General features: G+C 43.1%; 1 protein-coding gene across 2 annotated transcripts in view; it reads left to right on the top strand.

The window, feature by feature from the left end:
* The first annotated feature begins 963 nt into the window (after nt 1–963).
* The window catches only part of LOC122398099 (failed axon connections), a 30002-nt gene continuing 18738 nt past the window's right edge, over nt 964–12227 (top strand). For both annotated transcript variants that reach the window (XM_043397692.1, XM_043397691.1), the window contains exon 1: nt 964–1472. In XM_043397692.1, the coding sequence (XP_043253627.1) occupies nt 1149–1472 (324 nt within the window). In that variant the 5' untranslated portion in view covers nt 964–1148. The remainder of the gene's footprint in view (nt 1473–12227) is intronic.

Genomic DNA, 12227 nt, shown 5'->3' with positions numbered 1-12227 from the left:
TTCATGACATTTATTGTTTTTTTCGTTGTCTTTTTACGCCTATCGCTAAATCCCGAGCGAAGCATAGCCCGCACGAAAGTGTAATCCCTCTTACAGACTTAATCTCGGAACGATATTACAAAGGAGCGACGAGAACGGAAAGGACGAAGAGTCGGAGGAAGCGAGATCGTGTAACGTAAAGACAAAAGTAAAGAACGGGACTATCGAGTGATTCGGGGAGAGTTTGCGCCCATGGGCGGCGCAAGTTGCAGCAGGTAGTTTTCCAAATGGAGTCCATCGGCTAGAGAGTGGAAAAAAGTAATCCGTGAAAAGGGGTTCGTTGTTACGCCGGTCTGGTGCGACGTTGCCAGTGTGGCACGAGTGAGTGAGAAGAGCAGCTGGCCGGGTTGTCCAGTAACGAAACTAGAATGTCATAGGGCCCCGTCTATGAGCTTTCACGCAGGGGCGTCATAATCAAAATTTATATGCATTCTAAATGTCTAAGCAACAGTATCGAAACATCACTTGTTCATGAAAGTAATATTCGACGTTGTACGAACACCGAAAACAATACTGTCAGTGGCAGACTGCATAGACGTCGCAAAACTGAACGAATTTTAATAACAAAATGACCGCCATGAGATCTTTTGTAGTTCGCCCCGGGGTACCTAAATACATAGTTGCGAGTTTGTCGGCCCTCTTGAGGTGGCGGTGGCGGCAGTGTTGCCAGGCGAGACTAACCACGACGAAGTGGAAGGACCCCGGTTATGGGGGTTCGTGGGAGGAAAAGGGAGAGGAAACGAGAATAAGAGGGAGAAAGAAAAGCAGAACCATAGACAGAGAGAACGAGCGGCACGCGGACCGGGCAGGGGTGGTGGACCAATTAAATATGGCGACAACAGTGGGGTGTGGCGCTTGCGCATGCGCAAAGTTGCGTTCGACTGGGGGGACAGGAGCTGCGAACAGAACGGGGCAACGTCGAGAAGGAACCGGCCGGCGAGTAGAGGGATCAACGAGTACCCGGCGTACGTTTGTGTGGTGCGCGCTGTCTTCGAGATAGGCTCCCAGTGTCGCTCGAGAAGTTGTCCCTCGACGTTTGGTTTGCTCGCACGAGAAAGCGTTCTGTTTTTCACTGAAACCCGGTCGAGCCTGTGAAAAAAGTAGTCAAGATGACGGCGGCAACGGAGACGGAGAACACCGGGTCGGAGAGCAAGGAGATTAAGGACGTGAAAGAGAAGGAGGCGCTGAAGAACGAAATGCCGCCGGACAATAAGCAAGAGGAGAAGGATGCGGCGAAAAAGGAGGAGATCGCCGACGCCGCGGCCGCCACGGCATCCTCTGCACCGACGAAGGCTATCAGCGTGCATAAGACCAACTACGAGAAGGACATTGTTTATCTGTATCAGTTCTCTCGAACGCCGTTTCTGCCCTCCCTATCGGCTTATTGTCTCAAGGTGGAGACATGGTTGCGACTCAACGGCATCAAATACGAGGTAAGTCTTTGTTTATGGTTTCCATTTGCCCGCGGGGCGTACGAATTTTCAAACTCGAAAGCCAGGAGAAAACGGGAGATCGATGTGTACAATGCTCCCGAGATTGTACCCTAGGCGTCGCGTTTCTTCCGGGTAACCGACCGCGTCCCTTTAGCTGTATGTTACTATGTAACTTTTAATCAAAATCTAAGCCTTCCCGCTACGCCAAGAATCAGATATACACGATCCTATCGAGTCCCCGAGCGTGATATATTCAAAGAAAGACAGAGAAGGTGGATCCTTTGCCGATTATTTCAAAATGGCGACTCTTGTCAACCTTTGTGCGCCCGGAGTAATGTTTAAATGCGCTTCCAACGTCGCATCGAGTTGCTTTTCGTTACTTGGTATGCGAATAAAGTTTTCGTTGCGATAGCATCGACCTTTCGTCCTCGCACGACGAAAGATTTTCACGGGAATTTTAATATACCTTCTGGTACGATATCGATTTCTGTTAAACTGCATGTTTTTGGATCGTGGCAGTATGGTATGCATGAATGTTTTCAATTTTCAGTTTATCGTTTGCGAACGTATTGATAATTTGTAATTCGACTATAATTATACCTGTGTATCTCACTTTTTCTCGTCGCATACGCTCTTTCGATAGCTTGCCATAAATTTTAGATACAAATATTTATAGAAACGTGGTGTTTACATCCGGGGTTTTTTTAGACAAGCGGTGATAACGTACCCACGGCTCTTTCGATGGGGCGAAGCTTAAGCGCGTAATCGCGCGCACATAATAGCTAAACATGCTCGTATCTCAGCCTATTATGCGATATGTGGGCTCTCAACAATAATCCCGGACACATCGAACCTGTTACGCTTTCTTCTGTAGCCGTAACGGATTTTACCGAAACATCGATACGGTATATCTTATTCGTAATTACTTTCATCGATGGTGGGACATTATCATCACGTTGATTTCGTGAAAAGAAAATCGATGAGAAATTGACGATTTTTCTTCGCGATGGCGGCGTTTTGTATCGTCGAATTTGATATCCGGTCGGAACGCCGTGAGCAATGGAGCCCGGATGACGGGCACGCGATTGAAAAGCATGAAAATACATTTTCTCGCGAAAGAGGTGAAAGGCCCGACGGCGGCACGCATTCCTCTACGGACTTTTAAAACGGGTTCCAGTGGTGTCGCGTGGGGAGCGAGCAAGGGAAGCCCATTGGAGGGCTTCCAAGTTGAACAGAGCAAAATGCCCTCGTGAGCCTTGATCCTGCGCGTTCCGTTTTTGGGGGGATGGAAGGACGTACAGACCCCTACGGGCTTCAGACACACCGGGACTCGCTCGACGGGATTCACGCGTCAACCGAGAGTTGGCGTTCCGCTTAACCATGTGCTGCTGGCTCGGGAAACAGTACCTCTCAATCGATATCGCGACGAAAAATGAACGCGCCTCTCTCCGCGACAGAAAGGATCGTTTACCTTCGTCCCTTCGTGAGAAATTGGCGTCGTTAGTGGTATTTTTAGTGACACGCCGCGCGCTCGTACGTTTCGCGGACGCTATTATTCTTTTCCGCGAAATACATGTACTTTTCTTGCTTTACGAGACCCCCACGGCCAATCGTATTTCTTCATGGCCGTTCACGCGCCTCTTCCCCATCGATTTATTTATACATTTCCGAGCGTACGGACGATATTCGACGCGAAAAAAATATCGCGAGTCTTTATTACGGAATTCGTAGAACAAAGCGGCACGGCGATAATGTTATTATGCAAATACATACATCTTTTTTTATTGCGGCAAATGGAGTGCAATACGATAACGAGGATATAAAAAGAGACTATTGCACATTGGTTAGAGTTATAGTTATGGACGAAAGACCAGATTACGGACAAATGCGAACTCATTTTTAATGTAAAATGAGATTATATATTTTTTTATGGAACAAACCGGAATTCTCATAAATTGTATGCTATAGCAGTGTTTCTCGAACTTCAGTTTCCTACGAACCTTTTCAACAAAGGAAAATTTTGGAGGATCCCCATACAGCGAAATGAAATTCATATTTTTGTAATATAATGTAAGTGTTTTATGTGGTATAGAGTTTTTGTGATTGTAAGAACAATATTATTTTACTATAATATTATAACAGCGACATTTTGGTTTCAGACAGTTTCAAAGTTTGTACGATCTGAATCGACCATTTCGATTCGCGTTCAAGACGAGGTTCATGGTAGGGAAAAATTCTTCAATTCTCACATCTGTGCGCCTACCATGAGCCTCCCCCAATTACAAATTTTGGGAAATTTGACCTGCTCGTCGACCAACAACAGCAACGTCCTCGAGTGACGTCTTCGCACCCCCTTCCAAGGGTGGTTGTTTTTCAGACAGTTCGTTCCAACATTCGAACCACAAAACATCATTCTCGCCATATTCTAAGACATCAAACACATCTTACTTTATTATCTTAATTAAGTGTGTAATAAACATTAGAAAACTCTTTTACCCCCTATCCGGAATATTAAAAAATTATTCAAAGTATACTAAAAATAAGATCAATATTGCAAGAAAACTATAAAATAGAATTTCATCGGTTGGAACGAATGGAATTTATTCCCATGGTGGTCCCCGCAATTTTTTCAACATTTTCGGGAACCTCTCGACTAACCGTCACTAGCGGTGTTCTTTTTCATCTGGCCGCTTCTTTGTCGTGGGGTCTTCCCAGCGACATCTGTTGAACATAAAGCTTTTCCCCCGACAGGGAACCAGATAATGTTTGTAGAGGGTTCGAAAAACAGATTTCGGGTGCCTGATATTTTCTACCTAATTTTCTCTGTCTAGTTTTCGATCTCGCGACAGTTATAGCGTTCAGCTGTGACGTTAAACCACAACTGATATATAACCATCTGTAGAAACAGTAAAAATTCTCATCTAGATAACAATTTCGTAAGGAATATAAAACAAACAAATTAGTTACTCTTAAAATAGTAATGAAAAATCTTCTCGTCTCTAATTATACGTGTATTCTGGAAAAAATGCTTTTCACTTTCGATCTTCACTTTCGATCGTTTTTTCGATCTCATAAATTTGGGTCCTCCGGTTGTCTTCGCTTTTCAGTCTTCGGAGGCTGTTAATGCTTCTTCGGTTATTTTTAGACATCCCCACGGGACGATTGCACTTTATGTAATTTATCAGTTGCGATTGTCAAGTGTTACCGACGCCCCCACTTCCGGTACCCGCTTCTGGATTCCCCGTTCGTAGCTTCGACTAAGTATACACCCCTAAACGATCGTGAAACTAATTTCATTGTTCGACGTACATTTTTAATGTCTTTTCTATGGAAAGAAATGTAAAACATAATGTGTTTGGAATATACATTTGCATTGTGTCAATTAATACAAGGCTATCGAACGTAATTATTCTTCAAGTAATGAACTTACGAGAAGAAAAGTGAACGTACTTCGCGTAGCGTTCCATTTAGGGGGGAATCGATTTTCGAATCGCTCGAAGAAATAGCGTCTCGTGCAGCAGTATCATTTTGCGTATCGGTACGTTGTTTCGCGACGTTGAACACGGTTAAAGGATGCTATTTACAGGATGGAGAGATTGAAAAATCTTTCCTTTGTTCTCGCGCAAACGACGGTGCGAATCGAGCGGTCTCGTACGATTATAGATTGTATTCCCATATAAAGAATCGTGGTAAACTCTTTCGTAATGAGCGCTGGTTCCAATAGTAAAATGGCAGAACTGGAACAAAAGAGGTCGCAGGTAATACGGAGGAAGTCCCTATTGAACTAATCATTACTAAGATAGGTATAAATAACACTCGGAGTGGCACGAATCAATTGATCAACTTGGCCAATTTTGCTTCGTAATAAACGGTGAACGTAATATCCAAGAAATGCTTTCCATCGTTGTGTCCAAATTCATCGCTATTTCCCTCTTCTTTATCTCTGTCTGTTTCACATCTGAGATGGACTTTTATTTTCACGAGAAACCATTCTAACGTTTCTCTACGAGAAAATTCTTTTTCCATACTTAAAAATACATATATTCAATACACTTCGTACGATATATGTACAGTGAAAAAATAATCGGAATGAAACTACAAATGTTGCAATTACCGACAGCTTTCCAGGTCACGTTTCATTAAAATGTTCCGGCACTCGGCGTGTTAATTGTTAAAGGTGCGCGTTTTCTCTTTTCCGACATTTAAGGTTAGCAATTCATACATGAAAGAATATAAAAATGGGGTATTAGAAATGTAATATAGCGAGCTAAGATACGGAGTTCCATTCGTTTATTCCTCTTGTTTTCATTTCTTTGTTTACGCAAACACGGATAATAGAGGCTCCAACCGTACTAGAATTCTAAACAAGGATTCTACCGTTATCCAATGCAATTCTCGAGGAAAGAGTTCGTAACAGTTTTGTGGCTGAACCCGCATTTACCAACTACCTCGCTAATTTCTTCCGAGAGTGCTCGGTAGTCCTTGAAACGGTGCATAGTTTGCATACCATTACGAAACAAAGAGAAGGAAGACGGTCGCTTTCGAAGGCGAAGACGTCGACGAACGATGAGCCGCCTAATAGATAAATGTGGGTTATGAAAAATCTCAAACAGGAATTCTCTGTTTCACGTATATGCTTCTCACGCTTTCTTGGCAAGGCGCCGCGCTTTTCGGCGCGAAAGTTAGCGGGACACGGGAACTGGAGAAATTGTGCCAATTTATCAAATACTTCTCTCTTTTCCTCCTCGTTATTTTAAGAGGAACAGAACATGCGAGATCGCGTTGTACTTTATCTTCGACGACGATTATTATTTCGGGCCCTAAAAAGTTCTACCGAATTCTCAGCTCTCGATATTTTCCAACGGGGTAAAATTACATTGGAAGCGAACGTTCTTGGATCATGTTTTTTATTTTTCTTCGTTATCAAAATAGAAATGCATTTGAATCTGCGGTCTGTATTTGCACGATGCACGGTGGTCGATCGAAAACGAGAAGCATTCGGTATTAACGAGGCCATCGACGAGGTAGTTTTTGGCGAACGAAACCGGAGAAGGGGGAAATGAGTTGTCGTAGAGCGCGCGTACGTGGCGCGCATGCCCTCACGAAGTTCGTCGGTTGAGCCATTTGTGCCCCGGGACAATTGATTGTTTCCGACGTTTCTCCAGCACGCTAAACTCGTTTCCGGTCCGATTTACTCGCGACCGGTATCCGCGATACATACCGAACACGAAAAGTCGACTACGAAAGCGATACGTTATAATTGCACCGCTCGCGAACACGTAGAGGGTTGAGAAAGGGGGCGGGCTGGTTTGGTAGGGGGGATCACATTTGCACTTTTGCAATAACCAACCGGGCTCGTACGAGGATCTCTCGGTGCTCCATCGAGCATAAGTATTATACTTTCATGACGGCGTAATGAGAGAAAGCAGATCTCGTTGCAGAAAACGTTGGTAAATTCGATCGAGGTCGCGGCCGCATCTCTCTCGCTTGGCACCATCTTGCGCCGCGTCGTATCGAAAATCAAATCGTAGGGAAATTACGACGTACAAGGGTGAATTTCTATATACGATAGAATCCTAATATAATTTTAAATTACACGTGGTTCGAGTCAATGTAACCAATATATTTATTCAGCGCGTGACGATGGGGCCATTTCATTTTTCCAAGCACACCAGGCGTTTCGAAAGCGCAGCCAAAAGTCACGTTTGGCGGCATTCCAACGCTGACACGCATTACAGATGCTCGCGAATCGTACGAACTGCGTACACGCGCACCGGGGACGACTCATGTACAGTTTATTTATTAATAATAGTAGTAGACAAAAGGTTTTTATTCGACTGTCGTCAGAAACACGATCGCTTCTCCTCGAGAAGGTTCCACTCTCTCGTTTTCGTAATTCGACACCTCTTATCTCTCAAACCTAAACATCCGTTGCCCAGCTGTCGCGATCGTTCCAACTATCGCTTACAATAACAAATGATTTCGAATATATCAGTATTTTTGTTTCACAAATAACGTTAGAGGAGCTATAAATCGTGCGAAAACGACTGCATGGCTGACCAGGAATGATTAGAAGTCGAGCGCAAAGCATGGAAGAGAGCGTTGGAATTCTTTCTCGGAAGACGTTTTAAAGGAAATAATCTAAACTTTCCCGGTTATGGCTTGGGTTGGGTCGGGATTTAACGAGCCGTGGAATGGGCTGAGTCACGGGGGTTCGAGAACGCAGTTCGCGATGGAAAACAAAGTGTTGGCATTCAGGTTGAGGGTACCCAGCCCACGGACACCTTTTTCGATGTTTATTATCTATTCGTTTCAAGTGTTCTTGATTAGGCTATCATTGCAGTTCAGTTAAGTAACTAAATTGTATGATTGATCGGTCGTTCGAATCGTTGAGCCTATTTAGATACCATAAATCATGGAACTGACCTTCGTGCTTGCAGAAGCAACGATGGTCACCATTCATTGAAAGTATACCCTTTCGAGTCCCACCATTGCATCAACTGCTACTAAAAATAGTACCGAGGGAAAGAACTTTGGATCGATAAAGATCAAAGTTCCGAAACACCGATGGTAGAAAAGTTACCGTTGATCGTGACTTTGCATGGTGGCTCGAGCGTGAGATAATTTGTTTAAAAAAATTTTACGAGCAGCGAGGAATTTAATTTGGTTTTGACCTGGAACGTGCATTAGATGTTGGGTGTAGTGGACAAAGTATTGACGGCGACAATTAACTTGAGTAATCGAGGGGCAAAGTTATTTCATGTCTGGGATAATTTCACAATATTATCCACCTCCATTAGTTCCAATTGGCAAGCGTGTTAATTCAGCAATTATATCAGGCTTTAGTACGTGAAATTGCGTTAATAAGACTTTCATTCTGGATACCACGGTTGGCCTACTGCGACGCTGATCGGCCAGCGAAACGCAGGTAGGGGGAAATGCGCGGCTACTTCACGCTTGAGGCAGGTCGGGCTCTTTAAATCACCGGAAATGTGCAGGTAGAGAAGATGTGGGTAAACCGTGTATCCCCCTCCTATCCACCTCTGTTGTCGTCGTTGCCTTTTAAAACAGTTTCGTAGAAGGTACCCCACCGAAAATCCCTGTACACGTGTAACGGTACACCTTGGAAAATTAACCGTGGGAATTTCCAAATGAGTTCGCCATGGGAGGTCAGAAATTTCGACAACGGTTACTGTTTTACAAGCAAGGGTCGAACGAAGCAGTAAACTTTTACAACTAAACTTATTTACTTTGATATAATTGTTCATACTTTTAGAGAATTATCCTGGTTATTTGTTCGTAAATAAATATGTTACAGTTTCTATTAATTTTCCATGGGGATACGAGTTGAAATTATCAGGGTTTAGATATTTTTTGTAACCACGATTCCAGTCAGAAAGATAAGATAATTTTAAGTATAGGGAACTTACGTAAGTGTAGAGTTCGTTTGTGGGGAAACAAATTGTTGTTACCAGACAAGAAAATTTATTTTTTAAAAAAGATAATTAATAGGAAAAATTGTATTTCTTTGCATTAACGATTCTCTTTCGCGTCCCTCCCACTTTGGAAAACACTGCTGTAACGTGAACAAATGTTGACGACCCCAGGAACGTCTATATGGCGTACGTCGTGAACGGAAAGACATGGAAAACTCGCACGGCGGCGAACGTGTTCGGAAATTTAACGATCCTGCCGCAATAAATCTTTGTTGCACACGGCGATTAGCATATGGCACTGTTTAGCCTCGTTAAAATTTTGAGGAATGGTGTTTAAGACGTCGATGAAAGTTTGACCGCATGCTACGCACGTAATGTGTTCTCACATTATGGGTGTCTGGAACATTTCTTCGAAAAATAAAAAAATAGACGAGGGAAAATTTTATTTTTCTTTCTTACGATAGGTTAAATCAATTTTGATAATTTTTACATCGTATTTTACAAGTCGATTCCAGAGAATTTGCTGTTGAATTCTAGTTGTTATAATATTATACAGGATCGGGAACTGTGCCAGATTCTTCCGTCTCTAAACTGTGCGCAATGAGATTAAAAAGGTTAAGAAAGAACCATTGCTGTAGAGAGTACACGAAGGAACGTAAGTGGCGTATCTTTTCGGGTGACTTACTGCGTGTAAACAGGGTTATAAATCTTCTCCATTCAAATCAGTAAGTATATCGTCTGAGTGGTCCATTAAAATCATAAATGCTCGTGTAAACATCTTGACCTTTGATCCGTACGTTTTATAGATATGTATTTAGCGTCGAAAAATATATATTAGGGAATTTTTCTCGAGCGTCGATTACTTCGAATAAAATACAAAGAGAGAATTCATCCGTGGCGCTTGAATATCCTTGGATTGTTAAATTTGCATGCATTGAGCAAGTGCATTTTTCCCATGCCTATGCGTGCACGACGATTGCCTTGCGCAGACAGCGACGTGCCTCGCGACACGTTTCTATTCTGCGCGTTCTTCGTCCTTCTTTGTTCTTCGCAGAGACATACTTTTGTTTTAATAATCAGCAAAAGAATTACAACGTTTTTGTCTCATCCTTCGTAGCGATTCTTTTTTTTTTTATATATTATTTGTTCAATTTCTCGTTTCATAAACTACACGCGAAAATGGACAGCGAAATGTTGCGCCATAACGACTATCGAAGAGCGTATTTCCGAGACGACCTCTGTTCAATATCGGAGCATTCTTTCGTCCGTCTTGGTTTTGTTCTCGACGCTCTTTTTACGCGTCTTCTTTTTACGAGCATGGCGTTTCGACAGGTTATCGTCGTTACGACTTTTTACAGAGACTTTTTGTTTTTTCAACGTGTTTCGTTTCAGCTGCCGTTCGCTCGACCGAGTCTCGTTTACTTTCGAATTACGTCGAATTGCATCACGACACGAATTTATTTAAAAACGAAAATCTTATTAATCCACGCGAGCTTACCATAAATAAAATAACATTTTCGCAGTATAGAAGGATAAGGGATTGTAAAACATTTCTTTGTACATTCATGCCTTAAACTATTCTGTAAAAATTCTAGTCGCGCGAATCTAAATCTTGCGCGTTGCCTCGCGGTTTTAACCTAGAAATTTTAATGAGAATAAAAACTCCAAGGAGAGGCCAGAAAAAAAGGGAACTCGCTCGTGTTGCCTGCGAAGGACTAAAAATATGTACGAGTTATTTGTGTTGCTTCCGAACTACTTTTTACGAGCGTTTCGTGTAACATCGTACGTTCGAGCAACTGTGACCGTCGAGTAGGTAGATAGGTGGACTCGATGCGATAGTTAGATCTTGCGAGTCGATACGTTTGTTCCGGTTACTCGAACGGCACTACCGGGAACTCGTCTCGCATTCGCAGCTAACTTCCGCACGGAATCGAACGCGTTTCTCCATGGCGCGTGTGTAGCACGGATGAATTCGTGGCGGGCATCGTCCAAGCGACAAGTAAATCTGTATTCATAGAAGGACACGGAGAGAATGAATAGACCTAGCCACGAACGCATCGAACGGGGAGGGTGCTTTATATAGTGATGGAAGGAACGCGTATATCACGTATTGCGTCTTCGAATGGACAGTCCTCGGGCGGAAACCGCGTCGCGTCGCTATAATGCGATACCTATTGACCGCCGTCCATGGAAAACAAACGTCCACGAGAGGCGTAACTGTTGGGACATTTGGTGCGTGTCGCGCACCATCTAGCATCGACCGAATGATGTACCGAAATTGCTTTCTACCACGTTGTCGATACAACGACGACGCAAATAATTAGACACGTTCGCCCCTGCGTCGAACAGGAACGATTATTATCGTCGTTCGCTTAAACGCGCTATTACTTCGAGGTTATGTCGGTTTTACCGGCTCCTAATTTTTATCTTTTCCGCGGAACTTATTACACGCTTCGTTCGTAATAAAAAATTTAGTTAGCGAATATACCCTCAGATTATTCGCCGCCAATGTGTCGTAACCCTCGAGTACCTGATTCTACGCCAGACTTTTTATAACGTTGCAGTGAAACCGACTTGCACGCCCTAGTTCTTGTCGTTCCGATACTAAATAACGGTGAACGCTGTAAATACTACATTATACGATTCTCAGAAATCTAGTTTACGCGGGGCATGAAACTACTTTTCCGTCGAACTTCGCATCGATACGGCTCTATCGTCGAGTCTCTTTTATCGTAATATCGATACTTTTTTCCCCCCACGAGGAAGGTAAGAAATTTTTTGCTCGATCGACCAAGCAGTTCGTTTCGTACACACGGTGCATTCAGGCTGTTAAAGCAGCTTTGCGATTATCAGCCATGAATGGATCCATCTATGGATGATAAACGCCTTATCCTAATGAGTCAGTTACAAATTAGCGAATCCTAACGTAAGGCTATTAAGCTTGGTACGCGCGTTTCTTATCGACTCCAACGATCAGAAAACTCAACGGTAATTATTCATGCCGAGTGATTCACTGGAATGGTATATCCTGGAGTTGAAATCAGTGAAGCCTCAATTGTCGTTGCGCTAGATAATAACACTTCCGTCTAGAAAATACTACACTTGTAGCTTCGTATTTAGGTCATCGATATTACGGTTAGTAAAACTTGGTCAAATTGAAAATGACGAGTCACTGAAACTGAAAGTTTTTTTAATGCTCCTGTTTATCTCGAGTCATTTTATCCTAGTTGCAGTGTCTCTCAAACTCCAGCTTCCGGTGGACCGTTCGACGATGATTTTTTTCGGACTTTTTACATTACGGATTGAATTATTATTTTAT

Source organism: Colletes gigas, unplaced genomic scaffold (assembly GCF_013123115.1).
Source record: "Colletes gigas isolate AHSC1104 unplaced genomic scaffold, ASM1312311v1 Colletes_gigas_Sc00011, whole genome shotgun sequence".
NCBI lineage: Eukaryota > Metazoa > Arthropoda > Insecta > Hymenoptera > Colletidae > Colletes > Colletes gigas.
Note: the sequence above shows the minus strand (reverse complement) of the source record. Positions and strands in the feature narration are given on the sequence as shown.